At 41.5% G+C, this 18036-nt stretch overlaps 2 protein-coding genes across 2 annotated transcripts in view; one reads left to right on the top strand and one right to left on the bottom strand.

Moving 5' to 3' along the window:
- Positions 1–18036, bottom strand: part of LOC109407160 (transmembrane protein 120 homolog) — a 119172-nt gene that overhangs the window by 483 nt on the left and 100653 nt on the right. Inside the window, exon 5 of the mRNA XM_062845936.1 lies at positions 21–386. Within this exon, the coding sequence (XP_062701920.1) occupies positions 21–386 (366 nt within the window). The remainder of the gene's footprint in view (positions 1–20; positions 387–18036) is intronic.
- On the top strand, positions 393–16742 carry LOC134285347 (uncharacterized). Its single transcript, XM_062845928.1, has 2 exons — positions 393–12682; positions 12745–16742. Exon 2 carries the CDS (start codon positions 14220–14222, stop codon positions 16407–16409), a length of 2190 nt encoding a protein of 729 aa, XP_062701912.1. The 5' UTR covers positions 393–12682; positions 12745–14219; the 3' UTR covers positions 16410–16742.

Here is an 18036-nt window from a genome sequence, read left to right as displayed (position 1 = left end):
TGTATTCACGTGTTACGTACCTGCCAAGTTGCATCTGGATGTTCTGCAAGTTTATACAATGTCCACGCATTGTATGCTTGGAAAATGTAGCCGATAAAGAGGAATGGAATCAGAAAGCTCAGACCGCGCCACATCCATGAATGGAAACCTTCAATCGTAATATCCATATCATGTCGTTCACCAAGAGCCTTCAGTCTGTATAGTACTCCCTTTTGATAGCCAAACTGCATGTACTGCACCAAGCTAATGTATACGTTGAAATACATGAACTGTGTTCTGAACAGCTGCCAGGGTTCGCCTTGTGGCCAAACTAACAGAACTCCAGCACACACAGTTGATATGAAGTGATGTACCCTCCACCATCCTTTGATGCGTGATCCGTTAACCTAAGAAATAATTGAAATGTAATTATAGATCACGGCGTGTCAACTTATGCAGGTAATTAGGTGGTAAAGTAAGGCGGGCGGGGATAACTAATGCATAAATAAAGGCCTTACAGGTTGAAGAAGTTACCATTGACATAATCGTCATCATGGAAAATTCCAAAACATTTTGCTCATCCAGTACTGGAAATTCCGCAGTGAAAATATAATCACTGTATTATGTGTGGAGAATGGAGTACAGTGAATACAATAGGACGGGTCTGTGTCATTTGGCATAAAGTCATTTGGCATAAGGTCGTTTGGCATAAGGTCACTTGGCATAAAGACATTTGGCATAACGGTCATTTGGCATAATGGACACTTGGCATAACAAAGAAGGGTGCATTTCGATTATGCCAAATGTCCATTATGCCAAATGACCGTTATGCCAAATGACCGTTATGCCAAATGTCTTTATGCCAAATGACCTTATGCCAAACGGCGTTATGCCAAATGACTTTATGCCAAATGTCCCGCTCCCCAATAGGACGCTATCAGTGAAGTACTAGATTGAAAGTAGTGAGCTAGGTTTTTGTATGGTGAGTTAATTTCTCCATTTCTGCAATGAAAAGGCACAAAGAGCGCACTATGGCTCCATACAAACAGGTGGTCAAAAATATTTAGCGTCAGTTTTATAATGTCTTGCCCCTATTCGTAGGGGTTATACCTAAAATAGGGTAAGGGAGGTATTTTAGACCCGCTAAGGAAGTGGGTGAACAATTAAGCAAAAAAAAAAGAACTATTTTGTATAAAACACAGATAATTTCAGTAGGCATTACGTAGAACAACTTGATTTCTGTCCAACATAATCTAAGAGAACTCAAAATTTTGATAGTAAATAATTTCTTGTGAAACTCCTGATGGATCTCTGGCTTCTATTTTGGACCACCTGATTTTATTTATGGATCACCAAGTGCACATACCTAGTTTGTCCCACCTCATTAAATTTATTTATTTGACAAAATGCTGGTGTTTTCGCAAAACCTAATTAGGGGTTGTGGAGCAAGATGGCCACCCTAAGCCTAGGCGCCTTGGAAGCATATTCTTTTATAAGAATATGGTTTTTGAACACTTATTCTCTTTGTGTCATATCTTTTCTACCTTCTTAACACAAAACAGCATTTTATATTGCACTAGCTGTCCCGGCAAACTTTGTCTTGCCTACTGCGTTTTTTGACGTTCCAAGTTCAGGTCCCCGTCGACTCCCCGGTAAAAGTGTATGGAAAATAGATTTTCAAAAAACCACTATTTCTCAATGTTTTTTGCCTCATAAACCTTCCTTGGGTGAAAACTAACAGAATGAAACTAAAACTACCTAAATCGGACCAGCCATTCGCAAGTTATGCGCGATCCCACGTATGCCACTGCATTTTTATATATATAGATAGATAGATTACGAATGCAAAATAAATTCATTTGAAAAACGCTACCTTCGACATAGAATTTTTGTGCTATATGGGCAAGATGGCCACCCCCTTGGAACAAGACGGCAACAGAGCTAAATTTGTACAATTACAGTCGGAATTCGCTCGTTGAGCCACAACCTCCACCCAACCAACGAATTCGATTCGTTAGTTGGGTGAAGTGACAGCAACACAAGGGGCGGGCGCATTGTTTTTTATTATTATTATTATTATTATTATTATTATTATTATTATTATTATTATTATTATTATTATTATTATTATTATTATTATTATTATAGAGTTTTGGCACTTCTCAGCAAAAATTGCTGGAAACTTTCACCTACCCCGGGCAATCGGAATGCCAAAGGGGATTAGGCTCTGTGGATCTCATTAGCCGGTTTTTTAGCTTATCCTAATGAGTCTGCTTTTGGATGTACTTTCGGTTGTGATGATTCAGGAACCGCCTAACTATACTACAGGTTCCAAGAATCACCGCTTTCAGGATGCTGTTCAGGTCCTTCTTCAATTCCAGCTCGTCTAGGGACCTCAGGAGAGATTTAGGGACAACTCCGGTTGCCGAGTGGACACTATACTATACGGACGTCCTCCTCTGCTTCAACTCCTCCGCTAGGTCGTGGTACTTGGTTATTATTATTATTATTATTATTATTATTATTATTATTATTATTATTATTATTATTATTATTATTATTTATTTGCTTTTATCTTTAAGAGCATCGCCACGGGCGTCCCTATCTGGGTCCCTATCCCTATTTCCGGGCCCTGAATAGGGACCCATGTTCACACCGGTGGTATCTAAACGGGAATGAAAAATAAGGACGCGACATGGGATTAGCGATGGGTTTCCACATTTGGGGACCCACTCAAATCTTGCACTGAGTTGCTATTCCGATGGTTTGTGTGACGTCACTTTCTTTATTTACATTTTGCGGTGAAGTGAGCTGAGTAGTGGTGTGGAAAATGAACAGCAGTGGATAAATAGAGCAAGAGGTGAATATTGATGTACTTTGTCTTACGTGACTAGATGTTTTCCAGAACCCTATCACAAACAAACAGACGCAGCACTAATAATTCCCACGTACACCGATTCACGTTTATTTAAAAATTTAATAGTTGGCCAATTGCCCATCTGTGGCGTTCGCAGCGTTTTTGTTCAAATTTTACATGCGCTCACAATTGTCACCTAGTTTATGATTGGCCACTCTATTGGCCAAACTCAATCCTTCTAGATTGGGTGAATATGTTTCGGCGACTATGATTTTGAATAGCAACCCGGGCAGACGAGAATATCTGAATCATAGCTGATATCGAACAAATTTTGATATCATAGCACAAGGTGTTATTAAAGTGTTATTCAAAAATTTATTGCATATCACAATCATAACTGAAAGTGATATGATAGCAATTTTAGCTCTCAGTATGATATTGGGTCAGCCGCACTTTCAAATTCACGTAAATGGATACAAATTGATATGCAAATTGCATGCCATGCGACCACGGATAATGCTTCATACGTGTTTTAAGTGTTAATAATAAAAACTTTCAGTAATTAGTACAGTTTTTTTTTGCGATTTTCAGAACTGTTTAGACTGTTTTTGTATGAGCACAAACGACCCAAAAAAGGTATTGACTCTCTTCACATAAATTCATTGCAAAAGGCCACTTATGAAAGTAATGATTGGTTCTGAGTAATGTTGACATTCACATGATTTTTTGCTCTAGGATATTACATACTTACATACTTCTATCAATTACATCCACCACCGGCACACTACTTATTCCACCAAGGCTAGTTCTGCTATTGAAATTCCGTCGAAAGCACATATTAACCTTTTACTTAAGCCCCTTTTGGCACAGTAGGGCTTGTAGAATTATTGTGCCTACGGTTCGGTACCGGCCGCGAAGCTTGAATTTCGCGAACTCGAGAGCATTTCGTAGAAGATACTTCCGTGCGACCGCACTTTCCGACCAATAAGCCTGGAGGATGACAACAACTAGTGATCAATTTGTTGGAGCGGCTTCCGGGGTGAATCCGGGACTTTTATTTGGTCTACTTACGATTAGTCGATCCTATTTCTTCAGCCTATTCTACGCGCGAATGTAGACGGTCTCTGCCGAGGGGCGAATCACTAGCGCATTTTCGATTCAGCCTTGCGTATTGACGTACGCATTGGCGCATTTTTTAACGCATTAGCGTATTAAGGTACGCATTTCTAAAATTGAACAACACCTGTCAAAATTTTACAGCATGCACTTTTCAACGCATTGATAAAATTGTTCGTATTTTTATACGCATTGACAAAAAAACTTGCACTTTTCTACGCATTGATAGAAAACACGCATTTTTCTACGCATTGATAGAAAACACGCATTTTTATGCGCATTGGTGGAATGCTCGCATTTTTATACGCATTGATAAATAAACACGCATTTTCTTACGCATTGGCGTATTTTTCAACAAAATTATGTATTGAAATTTCAAAAATTCGTCATGCATTCCTTTGCATTTTTCAACGCATTGGATATTTTGGCGCATTTTTCAACGCATTACCTTTTCAAATGCATTTTTCAACGCATTGGAGCATTTTGTAACGCATTTTCATCAAAACGCATTTTCGATTCAGTTGTTTTCGAAGTGATCCGCCCCTCGGTCTCTGCGGAGGCCCAAATTCATCACACAACATGTATTTGGCAAAAAACGTTTTACGATCAAAACAACTTCAACAAGTCTGAAACTGTGCATTTTTTTTACTTTTTTCTCGAAACTTTTGTTGACATTGAGATAGCAGATAATATCTACACAAGATCAAATGTTGTTCTTTTAAAAGAACTTACACACATACATCCACACGGTGATTAAATGTTAGTGTAATGGCGTTAGTTGTTTCGTTGGGTGTAAAAACGAAGAACATGATGCTCCTTTTTACTTCATGATTTCAGCAATAAGCAACAGATGAGTGGTAACTATCACCACCAGCTGATCCGAGGGTCATGAGTTCAATACTGGTTATTGGCTTTTCGTTACTTTTTTTTCTTTTTTGTCAGATGTCAGATCATATTTTGATATTGATTTGCCGTTCCGTCGGCAACTGTTGACTGATATTATTTTGATCTTGCAATATCTTATCGAGATATTATTGAGCTGTTTCCCATATAAATTTTTGATATTATTTTTGATGTTTTAGCTCTTATCTCAAACAAACCAATAGCACTTCTTGTTCGCCAGTAATTCAATTTTAAATAGCTAAAAGTGATATTCGTCAGATGTTGCCGTCTGCTCGGGAAACGTAACACTTGAAAGAAATTGCTATTAAAATCATCGTCATGTGAACATAATCCCCAATGCCAAACACGCTATTTCACAAAACGCTCAGTAGGTGCCGGTAGTGAGCGAACGTCAAGCGGCAGCAAAAATTATGTGAGCGCCGTCTGCGAACAATTTGCAAACTACAGAATATTTGGTTTAAATATTCTTTAAAAAATAAAACGATAAGAGATGACTAGAGGAAGACCGGAGACGTCTGCTTGTTTGTGACGAAATGTTAGAAGTGTTACGTGTGCTTGTCTGTGACCCTTTATGCCTTTGTCACTTTATGCAGGATTCATCAAAAGTTTGGACATATTTAATTTGTTTTAATTTGTACTACGTCCAATAAAAAGTAAGGACCGCTTTTAGCAACGCACGGTGGAAAATCAATATGTTTTTGAAGTCCCTAATCCCAAAATAGAAACCACTGGTGGGAAGGTGGGGTGCTATCCTAAAATAGCACCCGAAAAGGAGTGGTATAATAGGGATAGCGATGAGGACTCCCGTGGCGGTGCTCTAACATACCGTACAATGACCACTTACTATCTATTACTGAAATTTGGATATACCTTACAGCAGTAGATAAACAAGAATTGGGATGCTAACATAAGGCTGAATTTCTTCAGAAGGCTGAACAGAAGGCTGAAAGTAACGTAAGGCCAATCTTGCCCCGCCCCACCCTATATGATCCCTAGTCATAGGCTGTGCTTAATGAAGAGGCTAACGATGCATACCAACGAACATAAAAAATGACTGATGATATTTCAATCACAGATTTTTCCTTCTTTGAACATGAGCTATTCTTTCGAGTCATGCTGTTGAGATTGGTTGCCATGACAGCTGCTAACAATGTCATCAGAGATTTTCCCTTCTTCTAAACATATGCTATTCTTTGGAGAAAGGGTATTGGTTCCCTTATTAAGCATGTGGCTCCCATTTTCATCCTACGAAAAACAAAGGAATGAAGCACTGTTTGTTTTGTTTCTGATTTTTGTATTTTTTGTTAGAAGTGAGCACGCATGAAAACAAAAAGAACGGAATCAATCGGTGCCGTAATCGCTTGTTTTCGAATAGGATGAAATTGGGAGCGTGAGATTACTGATGGAACACAAACCCTACTATCATAGTTATGTAGGCGATCAATAATGCATAGCATGGGATTGTTAGCGCGGACAAACAGTCCTAACGCTTCTCGATGTAAAACATAGTAACGGAAGCATGTTCGCCTAATGACAAAAAAGATTTAGTTTGGCCAACCATTAATAAATGAGCGGTAGTGTCCGTCAAATGTCTAAGCCCAAGCAAACCAATACAAGTGCCAGGGCTGGTTAGTCGGCCAACTAGCAAATTTTCAATAAGATCGTTATATCAGTGTACGATATGCATAATAAGAGTATTATGTCTGTTTGTCCGTGATGTTATATTGTTGAATTAAAGCAAGCTTTACTGTGGTGATTGCTAAAGCATATAAATGCTTGTACCATAAAGCTAATGCAATGAAATCGTAAGGAATGCATACTTAAGACAACATAAGAAAAAAGTATTATTTTCATTTTCCATCTATTTTTATCTTCTCATAGCTATCGGAACCTCTCATTCCGGTGTTTTTTATTCTATTTTGGGAGTTGAACCTAGACTGCTGCAGCTTGACCACGATGAAACTCCGACGCGCTAACGCTGTGTGCTATAATTACCATGTATTTTTCAACTGGAAAATGTGCAACATAAAGTAACGTATAATCAGCTCGTCCCTTATTCAGTTGTGTTTTCAGTAGCTCTTAAAAGTTGTGCTGGAGTCTGATTGCCATCAGTTATCTTACTCTCCCATATCAATTTGAAAGCAAATGATTGATTCTGTTAATTTTTTGTTTTCATACGTGTTCAAAACTACAAATAATAAGAAACAATACAAACAGCACTTCAATCCTTTCTTTTATAAAATCGGGGCGATATGTTAAATACCCCACATAATTTTTGTTCTCTTTGCATCTGATTATTTTCATGTCCCAACCAGAAAACAAAAAAAAACATTAATAGGGTATATGTACCATTCCTTGGCCTAATTTGCAAGCCGCCTTGACAATTTTGACCATAACTCATGAATTGATAGCACCAGAAATAATATGTTGAGCATATTACACACTCTAGGCAATGCATGTTTCACCATTTGGAAGTAAACTAACGTAAATAATCAAGAACTTACTTAAAGAAGTTGAAAAGATTCGATGCGATGGTATGCAACGTTGGTCTATGGTACAGAAATTGGCCTATTAGTGGATACAACGTTGGCCTATTGCTTACTACGCACTAGAACCACTAATTATCTAATTTTTTCAATATTTCTGCTGAAGTATTATCTCTGTTTGTTCACCAATCTTACTTTTAAATTACATTTTCGGAGCCAAATTTTCAAAAAACTATAAATAAATCACTAAACTAAAGTTCTTCTTAATTTAGTAACGAAAACAACGCAACCCTCTGATTGTGTTATATTTTTACAGTCACCGCACACAAAATCTTTCTTCCTGTTCGTTCTTTCTGGTTCTTACGCAAACAATGTTGTGACGTCAGTTTATCGGTGTTTTTGACGTCACTTTACTGATGGGCCAAGATTTGGGTACATAGTGAAAAAAAATGTCCTCAATATTCGGCCCACATTCAATTTGTGAAATAGTTATTATTCATTGAGCATGAGCATGAGCATGAGCATGAGCATAGATGATCGCACAATTCGTAGTTGCTACTCCGTGATTGACCAGAGCAATCGAAATTGCACAAGGAACCAATGAATAGGGCTTATGACTAGCTTACTATTCTCAATGTACACAGGTCGAGAGCTCTCAACTTTAATAAGGTCAATAACGGCGCCGGCCACGTCCTTACGGTCATCGAGGATGGAAGGGAATGTTAGTAAGACAAACGTTGTTAAAAAGACCGCGAATCGCTGCATCTCCACGTTTGTCTCAGGAAGGAATTTGTGAAATAGTTATTATTCATTGAAAACAAATACACAGCTTCAAAATAGCGTCTTTGACCGTCGCAACAAATGTTCAGTTATTGAAAAGTCAATTCGAAATGTTTCAGAATCATGCCATTTATGATCATGTGTATAGACTACCCACTAAGCCGAAGAATCATGGCGTCTAAAAAAGCTGAACAAAGTGACATTTTCATTCAATTTTAATGCTCCAAAGTGCTAAAATTGAAACGAAATGTTACAGTTGTTTGGCGTATAGCATTTCCGATATGCAGTTATGCGTGTTTGTTTGAGATTTTGGTTTACGTTGAGATAGGCCGAACGAGGGGACTATGCCAACGAAGCATCCCGATACCCTATATATTTTCAAACAGCAGCATCTGAGCATGCTAACTATCTGAGAGTTTTTTTTTCTGTATACGACGATGGAAGCTTTAGTAAATGCATATACGAAGTAATAAATGCTTGCATTATTGATTGCCATAAAGCTTTTAACATGGTAGTACAATGAAGCATTAAACAACGGCCATATAGAACTATACGGAGCTGTCAAAATCCCATAATGCTTCAATGCTTTCTAAATGTAGATTAAACGCCTCATTACTTGACAGATGTAGAATAAAAGTTATCTTGCATTAGCTAAACTATAATACGATTGAATTAATGTTATGATATAATGCTTGTGGTTACTTGGGTGCTCATGGGCTCGTTGTTTGAAAACTAGTCGTATCATTATTTCAGCCTTATGTTTTTTCAGCCTTTTGATATTTTCAGCCTTTCGTTATTCAGCCTTTTGTCATTCAACCTTTTGTTATTTCAGCCTTTTGTGTTTCAGCCTTTTGTACGTAACCCTCGTTAATTTTCAATGTTTGACCCTAATGTGTTATATATCAAAAAAAAATGTACAAAAAAAACCTTTGAATAAGATACATATATGACCAATGCGAGAATTAATTATCTTCATCCATTTTTAGTCGCTTACGTTAAAATACAGATGATTATAAAACCACCCGGTCCAAAGTGCAAGTACAAAACTGCTCCCATTCGCATAACAGTCCCATGTTTGCTGGGTTTCCTATTCACATGGGATTGTTGTGCGAATGGGGGCAGAAAACGCTTTCAATGATCGACAAAACAAAAATTGCCGAAGTTTTGCATTTGCTTCGAAGTAATTATACATACATATTGTTTTTATAAGAAAAATGGATGAGAAATTCTTCTCGATTATTAGTAAAGTTTAAGAAACCAAAAAACTTATTTGCTCGCCCCTTCAGAATTACACATTGGTTGTCATTTCCAGTTTGACATTGAATTATGACATCCAGGTGCTTTTTAATTGGCTGACAGCTCAACTAACGGAGACCCAAAAAAGTCACTCAACTATTAATCCCCCAACCAGCGGGTCCTGACTCTAGTGTGCTTCATTCCCTAATATCGAGAGTGTCCCTGATACTCCCCATGTAACCACTAAGCACCGTTCTGAGCATTATAACAGTCATTAAACAGCTTTTCAGTGCTAAATAGCTCTATATAAGCATTCCTAATGCTTATGGACACTATAACCAGTAAGAACTAAAATAAGCCCTGTAAGCCTATATAAAGCTTACAAGCTGTAAAGAAGTTTGTCACAGGGCTTGGAGCACATGACGTTTATATCAATCAAAATAGATTTCGACCAAAAAAGACTCGAGTCGGTCATGATCAATACATTTTAAATATCCATGTCGGACGGGTTTGGTGTAAGGGGATTATTTTTGTTGTTGGAATGTTTATCGGAATGGCGTTGTTGAATAGATAATGGAATCTGGTAATCTTGATTATTCCATTTTTTTTTTCAATCAAGACAAACTCCAGCTCCTTTCCCCCTTCTTCTGAAACGTTTCCCGACCATTTATATAAACATTGCTTCTCCTGCATCAATTCCTGCATTCGTCACCACCAAGCTTACCACTGAATCATCCTCATCCCTTATCATTTTCAACCTTCGAGGTTGTTTTTCATGGTTTAAATACTAGTTTGATCACATCATTCCCATGGTGCATTGGTGGAGCAGATGAGAAAGACAACGGACTTGGACTTGATCAGGAACCCGGAGGACAATAGCTAGAATCTGGATGAAGTAGCAAAAAAGCAACTTGAATGGAAGCGAAGGAAGTTAGAAAAGAACAGGAGATAAACAAAATATTTTTTTCCTTTTTTCTTTGTCTCACTTTTGACAACTTTCGCTCCAGAGACTTGGTACGATATTTTAAAGTTGGCCTATATCAGCCGAATAATTCGCCAGAGGTGGCTTTTGAGCAGCTCTATAAGAGGATTTAGAACCAATTAGCTCTGTTAGCCCGGTTTTACATTCGACTATAGAGCCGACGTAATGCCATTTTTACGGCTTAATGGTTACTTGGGTCGAACTACGCACATCACTCGATCCATCGTCGCCTTGTTCAACCGTATCAGTTTATCCGGTAATCCGTATTCGTGCATAATCTGCCATAGCTGTTCTCGATCGATTGTATCATACGCCGATTTGAAATCGATGAACAAGTGATGTGTGGGCACGTTGTATTCGCGACATTTCTGCAACACCTGGCGGATGGCGAACATCTGGTCCGTTGTAACGCGTTCACACATAAATCCAGCCTGATATTGCCCCACAAACTCTCTTGCAATCGGTGATAGACGGCGGCATAAAATTTGAGAGAGTATCTTGTAGGCAGGGCTCAGAAGTGTGATCGTGCGGTAGTTCCCGCAATCCAACTTGTCGCCCTTTTTGTAGATGGGACACACGATACCTTCCATCCATTCCTCCGGTAATACTGCCTCCTCCCAAATCTTGGTGATGACCGAGTTTAGACCAGTGCTTCTCCACCGTAATTTAGAAGCTCGCTTGGTAGTTGATCTGCTCCAGCGGCTTTGTTGTTTTTCAACTGGCCAACCTCCTCTTCAATCTCTTGGAGGTCAGGGGCCGGAAGTCTCGTCCTGTGCACATACTCCTAGATCTGTTACCAGGCCACCTTCGGTACTTGCAACGTCGCCATTGAGGTGCTCATAATGCTGCCGCCACCTCTCGACCACCTCACGCTTGCTCGTGAGAATACTCCCGTGATTATCTCGGCACATGTCGGCTTATGGCACAAAGCCTCTGCGCGAGCGGTTCAGCTTCTCGTATAACTTTTGTGTGTCCTTAGCGCGGTACAGCTTTTCCATCGCTTCGCGATCTCGTTCTTCCTGCTGGCACTTCTTCATCCGGAAGACTGAGTTCTGCCTGTTCCGCGCCTGCCTGTAACTTGCCTCATTCGCTCTCGTACGGTGTTGCAGCATTCTCGCCCATGCTGCATTCTTCTCGTTTTTCAACTGTTCATATTCGCCGTCGTACCAGTCGTTTCTGTTATTCGGAGTCGCGAAGCCTAGTGCTGTAGCCAAGCTACTACCTATGGCGGATCGGATGTCCCTCCAGCCATCTTCAAGTGTAGTTGCGCCAGGCTGCTCTTCCGTCGGTAAGGCCACTGCTAACTGCTGCGCGTAGTCTTGAGCCACTTCTACGTTACGCAGCTGCTCGATGTTGAGCCGCGGCGTTCGACTTCGACGCGTGGTGGTAACTGTCGAATGTTTTGAGCGGTTGCATACAGCGACTAAGTAGTGATCCGAATCTATACTCGCACTGCGGTATGTGCGGACATTGGTTATCAGGGATGGGAACACTCACTTCGAAAGAGTTACACTCACTTGCTATTTTCTCAGCTCAGAAGCATGCAATCAAGTCGTCCATACATCGTTTTTCGATTGCATGCTTCTGAGCTGAGAAAACAGCAAGGGAGTGTAACTCTTTCGAAGTGAGTGTTCCCATCCCTGTTGGTTATATCCGAGAAGAATTTCCCGTCGATTAGAACGTGGTCGATTTGACTTTCTGTTTGATGGTCGGGAGGTTTAATTGGTATTCGTGATAAAATTGAGTTCAAATATTTAGATTTGTCGGCGCAACCTGGAAATCAAATAGAATACATTGCAGTTTCCATTAAAACAGAAAACCATACATTTTCTATTATTTGTTTTTATATTCCCCCAAATTCAAGTTTTACTTTGTCACAAATTAAATATATTCTCAATGAAGTTCCCCCTCCTTTTGTTACCTTTCCAAAAAAAGGTCACATTTGTTCTATGTAAATGAAATGTAAGTATTCTATTTTTTTCTTAATTATTTGTTTTTTTTCTTTATTTGATAGTATCTATAGATTTTAAGGGCAATTATTATAATGGTAAAAGAAAAAAAAGAGAAAGCCTCAACTTTGAACTACAAATTAAATCTATACGAACTAACCAAAATGAAAACAGAACTGAATATAAAAAAATCGAAATTCCTATTCTCCTGCACATCCCTATTACCCCATTTTACCGCCAACCATAACGCACCACCACATCGACACCTACTGTCGGTGTTCGTAAGACGCCCGCCGACGACGATGAAGCCGACGATCGTCGACGACGGCGAAGCCGGCGACGACGACGCCGAAGGTACAAAATCGCTGATGATCGTCCGATCAGCCTCTAATAGGTGAACCACCGTCAAGCATACAAGTGGTGCGCGTTTTTCACCAAAGTTTTTTTTGTTCACAGTGAACCGACATTTTTCTTTTCTCCACGTTCAACCGTTGTGCCACGTTTTTTTCTTTGGCCCGGTAGAAGAGGGCAGCCCGGAATCGAAGCGCTCCCGTTAGCGGAAGTCTAGTGCCGTGTGAAGAACCAACCCGCGTTCGAAACCTCCCGTTAGAACCGCGAAAGTGAAGTGCCGTGTGAGGGAAACCGGAGTGCTGCAGTGTGGCCCGGTGGGCCCGTGATTTCACGTGGTGTGCCTGGAGTTCTCGTTCCGCCAAAGATACCTACGACCTAGGACACGAAGAAGCAAATTCCGGACGAACGGCCTGATCCTCGTTCGGCCCATCGAACAATTCCGGTTCATCATTCGACGGCGCTGTGGGAAACCCCTGAACGTACAGCACGGCGTGATAGCAGTAAATCCCCAGCAAGACACCCGTGTTCCGCCATGGTAAGGATACCCGAAAATCCTCCCCCGACGATCCAAGGGAGTCGACGCGGTCCGGGATCCAATATCGTCCGCGCTGGTAAGCGTCGAGCCTAAGACCAACCCGGAGGAGAAATGTGCAGCCAAGGTTAAAGGTGTGTAAAACCATTTTATCAATTTCCCTATCCATTCCTGTTTGACCAGAATGCAATTTAATTAAAAATGAAAATGTAACATACGAATTTTCTACTATTTTTTTGATTTTGCCAGTCAAGCCCTGTTTTCCACCATCTTTAAGGTGAATCGGTCTACCTTGATTTTTTTGAAGGGAAGTCGTTCCACAAAGCCTCCCAATTCCTCTTCGGAGCCAAATTATCGACCCTGAGGCCCAGGTAAAAGCCTGGGTGGCCACAATAGGGTGGCCCAACAATAGTAAATTCTAACAATTGGCGCCCAACGCAAAATAAAAAGAAAAGGTTTCCATTTTAACCTTAAAGTGGAACCCTTTTCAGAGAAGCTCCGGGAGGAATTGGAATCCTTTATATTCCAATTGTTCTTTTTATGAAAAGTGAAGTGAATTGTATCGAAATAGTATTGTGCTAAACGGAATTCTTTTGTTCTTTTGGAATCGTTCGGATGATGAGAACTACTGCTGTGAATCGTTCTTTTCCTTTCGATTCGTCTTTATAAATTAGTTTCTTTTCTTTACAACAAAAAACTGGATTATTCTATTAGTAGAGATAAATAAATTATTTGTGAAATTTTGCTTCCTTTTATACACAGTGCCTCTAATTTAAAAGTCTTTTGTGAATATTTTTCTTTTTTCATTTTTATACTTTCTAGTGTCTAGTTTAGCATAATATATGCTGGATTAGTTTATTATTTTTTTCTTTAACATTTTTTTTTGTATTTTTCCTAATTTAATAGAAATAAGCTATTATTTAAGCCACTTCTTCGTTTTTTTTGGGGCGAAAAGTAGCTGTACTGTTTTTTTTTTGTAGGTTTAGCTTATTTTGTTTATTTTTTTGGTTTCATTTCTTATTTTTAATTTTACATTCTCATTTGAGAAATGGCGGAGGCATTTGAAACACAATTCACACACGCCGTTGAGAAGATTCGGGAGTGGTACCACGGCTTAAGGGTGGACCATTTGTCTCCAGAGGAGTTGGACTTCGAAACCAATATTCGATCGATCGTCATTCGGGATGATCCCACCTACTCACGAAGGCGAAGGTGGCTCCGTGAGCATATGAAAACTGAGAAGCAGAATGATACTATTATTGAAGAGGTAGTTTTAGAGGGAAATGGCGAGGAAGTCGTACAGTTCTGTCGACGCAACTTCGACGAACTTTTTGCAGGGTTGCAGCAGAGCGATAAGAATTCAAGAGTAAGGGGCAAAGCAAAATTGCTACATTTCGGTCACCGGCTTATCCTTTATATAAAGCACTTTAGGGATTCGGAGGAAACAGAAAGTTTCCTCAAGTCAATGCTTGTTGATGTGGTGGATCTGTTGGACCAGTATTTCTACACTAAAACCTCTGCATCTGAACAGCACAATCAGGAGGGACTGGAGGAACAAGCTCTGATCGACTTGTTTCGGTCAGAAAATGTTTCGGCAGTTCCACCTCTTCGAAATGCGGATCCAGGTGCAGACGTTTCAGTGAGTACTACTGCTGCAGGAATTTCTGCAGTAGCTAACCAGTTGGAAGGCAGCGACTGTGTTCGCTCTTTACTAGCTCGCATTAATGAGTTGGAAGCGAAAATGGCCAGGATGGGAACACCACGGGAAGAAGAAGCTCAGCACAATGAAACGGAGCTTCCGACTGGAAGTTCACAGCCACTGGTGGGTGCGCCACCAGTTCTTCAAGTTTCTTCTGCTCCTCATTCCTCTCTCACACCTTTTCCGGGATTCTCAAGCTCCTCGCAAGGGTTGAGCTCTTCAGTAGCTGCCAATCCTTCTAGGCCGATTACTAGTGTAACTTTTTCGTTACCGCAAAGTCATCCTACTGCACAGCCGCAGCCACCTTCATCGTGGCACAGCTACCTTCAGAACCAGCAACAACCGTTTCAACCTCCGATCACCAACCCATGGTTAGGATTCCCTGGTGCCTCAACCGTACCATCACTGAATCCTGTTCCGGGGTCCGCGGCTATGAGCCTTGGACATCCTGGGAATCCATGGCTCGGAAATCCCACTTTTACTACTCCGCCGGTCAATCCGTGGGCTGGAACCTCAGTTCCGATATCAACCTCATTCGCTCATCCTTCGCTCGCTTCGTTGAGTCCATTGCCTCTGAGCAACCCGGCGCGGCATACTTTGCCCGTGTCCAAGTGGACAGTTACAAAATACGATGGCGAAGATCAAGGGTTGAAATTAAACCAATTCCTTGGAATGGTTCACGCCATGGCCGTCGCAGAACATGCTTCGGAAGCTGAACTATTTGATTCGGCGATCCACCTTTTCAAAGGGCCAGCATTGCAGTGGTATATGACCATGCGTGCCACAGGTCGTCTGGTGAACTGGCAGCATTTGGTTCTAGAACTCAGGAGGACTTTCATGCACCCTGATCTAGACACGCTAATCAAAATGAAGGTGTATCAGCGACACCAGTCACGAAACGAGACCTTCCTACAGTTCTATCACGGTATGGAGGAGCTTTTCGGGACAATGAGTGTTCCCTTGCCGGAACACGAGAAAGTCCAAATCCTTCTTCAGAACATGAGGATTGATTACAAAAAGCAACTCAATTTCCTCCCTATTGCTGATCTTCCGACACTTGTGTCTGCTGGTCAGAAGATCGATGCCGTGAACTTCTCAGTCTACAACAAGGTTTTTGGACCTGAGAAGACGGTTAACGTAGTAGAGTACTCGGAACCGAAAAAATGCTTATCCCAGGATAAGCCCAATAAATCCTCTACTCCACATCAACAAACATCGTCGAGAAATACGAAGGCCCACTCTCCTCCACAGACCAATCAGAATCGGAAGGGTTCCGAAACCGGAACCGATACTTCTCGCGGACCAGCTAGGGCACCAACCACCTTGGAAGACATGATCAAGTCTCATAAACCCTTATCCAGCCGCCATTGTTTCAACTGCGGCTTATTTGGGCATCGGATGGACCAGTGCAGGCTTCCTAGGGGAGTCCTGTGCGAAAACTGCGGTTTTAGAGGCTATCCGACAAATAATTGTCCATATTGCGTAAAAAACGCCTTAGCAGCGAGCCAAAACCGCCGCCCGCTGAACCCAAACTACTAAGCGTAAATCCCCCTCCATTTTTCGAAGTGGCCTCCGAGAACCTTTATCCGGAAACGCCTGCTTCCTACACCATCTCATATCCACATGCCAATGACAACCGTCCATACATTTCGGTTGACATTTTTGGGATTACTGTTTCTGCCTTACTTGACAGCGGGAGTAATCTCACGTTGATCAACGATGCAGTGTACAACATGGTTAAACCTAAGCGCTTATTCCCTCTCCGTGATCCACCCGTCTTGCGTACCGCAAGCGGAGAAGCGCTCGAGGTCCGTGGTAAAGTTTATTTACCTTTTTCATGGAACGGCAACGTCAGGGTTGTTCCGACATTAGTCATCCCGAATCTGGCAATAAACTGCGTTTGCGGGATGGATTTCTGGAAGAAATTCCAAATTCAACCCACAATCGTAGGCTGCGCTATGGTTGAATATACGGGAGAAAACTCTACCCCGACTCCGTTGCCTTCATCTTCTGTTTTGACTGCTTCAGAACAGCAGACAATCGATCAGATCAAAACTCTTTTCATACCTGCCCGTCCGGGAAGGCTAACAACTACTCCACTGGCGGAGCATTCAATTGAACTCGCCGAAGAGTGGCGAAAAAAACCGCCGGTCAGGCAATTCCCCTACGTAATGTCTCCCAAAACGCAAGGTTTGGTGTCCGTGGAGCTGCAACGTTTGCTCGACGCTGGCATAATCGAACCCAGCCATTCTGATTGGTCGCTGAACTGTGTACCCGTTATCAAGCCTCATAAGGTTCGGCTCTGTTTGGATGCGCGCAAGATCAATGAACGAACTGTTCGTGATGCTTACCCCTTGCCGCACCCCTGTCGAATTCTAGGCCAACTTCCCAAGGCGAAATATCTTTCAACGATTGACTTGTCGGAGGCCTTCCTGCAAGTTCCGCTGGAGAAGTCTTCAAGGAAGTATACGGCCTTTAGCGTGCAAGGTAAGGGGTTGTTTCAGTACACCAGAATGCCTTTTGGTCTTGTAAATAGTCCAGCTACGTTGGCAAGACTGATGGACCGAGTTCTAGGCCACGGTGTACTGGAACCTTATGTCTTCGTTTACCTCGACGATATCGTCGTAGTAACGGAGACATTTGAGCATCACGTACAGCTCCTTCGTGAAATTGCGCGCAGGTTAAACGGAGCCAACCTTATGATAAACCTGGAGAAGTCTCAGTTTGGGGTGCCGGAAATTCCCTTCCTAGGGTATCTCTTGAGTTCGGAAGGCCTTCGTGGGAATCCCGATAAGATCCGACCGATTGTCGAATATGAAAGGCCAACCACTATTACCAAACTCAGGAGATTCCTTGGGATGGCGAATTATTATCGCCGGTTCATCCCAAACTTTAGTGAGACTTGTGGGCCTCTGTCGGATCTCCTGAAGTCAAAAACCAAGGTCATCGGTTGGAACGAAGCCGCGGAGAGAGCTTTCTGCAAAATAAAGGAGCAGCTTATCAGCACTCCTATCCTGGGGAGCCCGGATTTCTCTCGGGAATTCGTCATCCAAACGGATGCCAGCGATGAAGCCGTCGCCGGAGTTCTTACTCAGCAGCAGGAAGATGGTGAAAGAGTTATCTCATACTTCTCCCGGAAGCTCACCACCCCGCAGAAGAATTACCA

The sequence above is a fragment of the Aedes albopictus genome, chromosome 1 (assembly GCF_035046485.1).
Source record: "Aedes albopictus strain Foshan chromosome 1, AalbF5, whole genome shotgun sequence".
Taxonomy (NCBI): Eukaryota; Metazoa; Arthropoda; class Insecta; order Diptera; family Culicidae; genus Aedes; species Aedes albopictus.
The sequence above is the reverse complement of the archived record's forward strand: the minus strand, read 5'-3'. Positions and strand labels throughout refer to the sequence as shown.

What these genes read in the sequence shown, in the direction of transcription:
- LOC134285347 (XM_062845928.1), top strand. Translation starts at nt 14,220, where the DNA reads ATGGCGGAGGCATTTGAAACACAATTCACACACGCCGTTGAGAAGATT.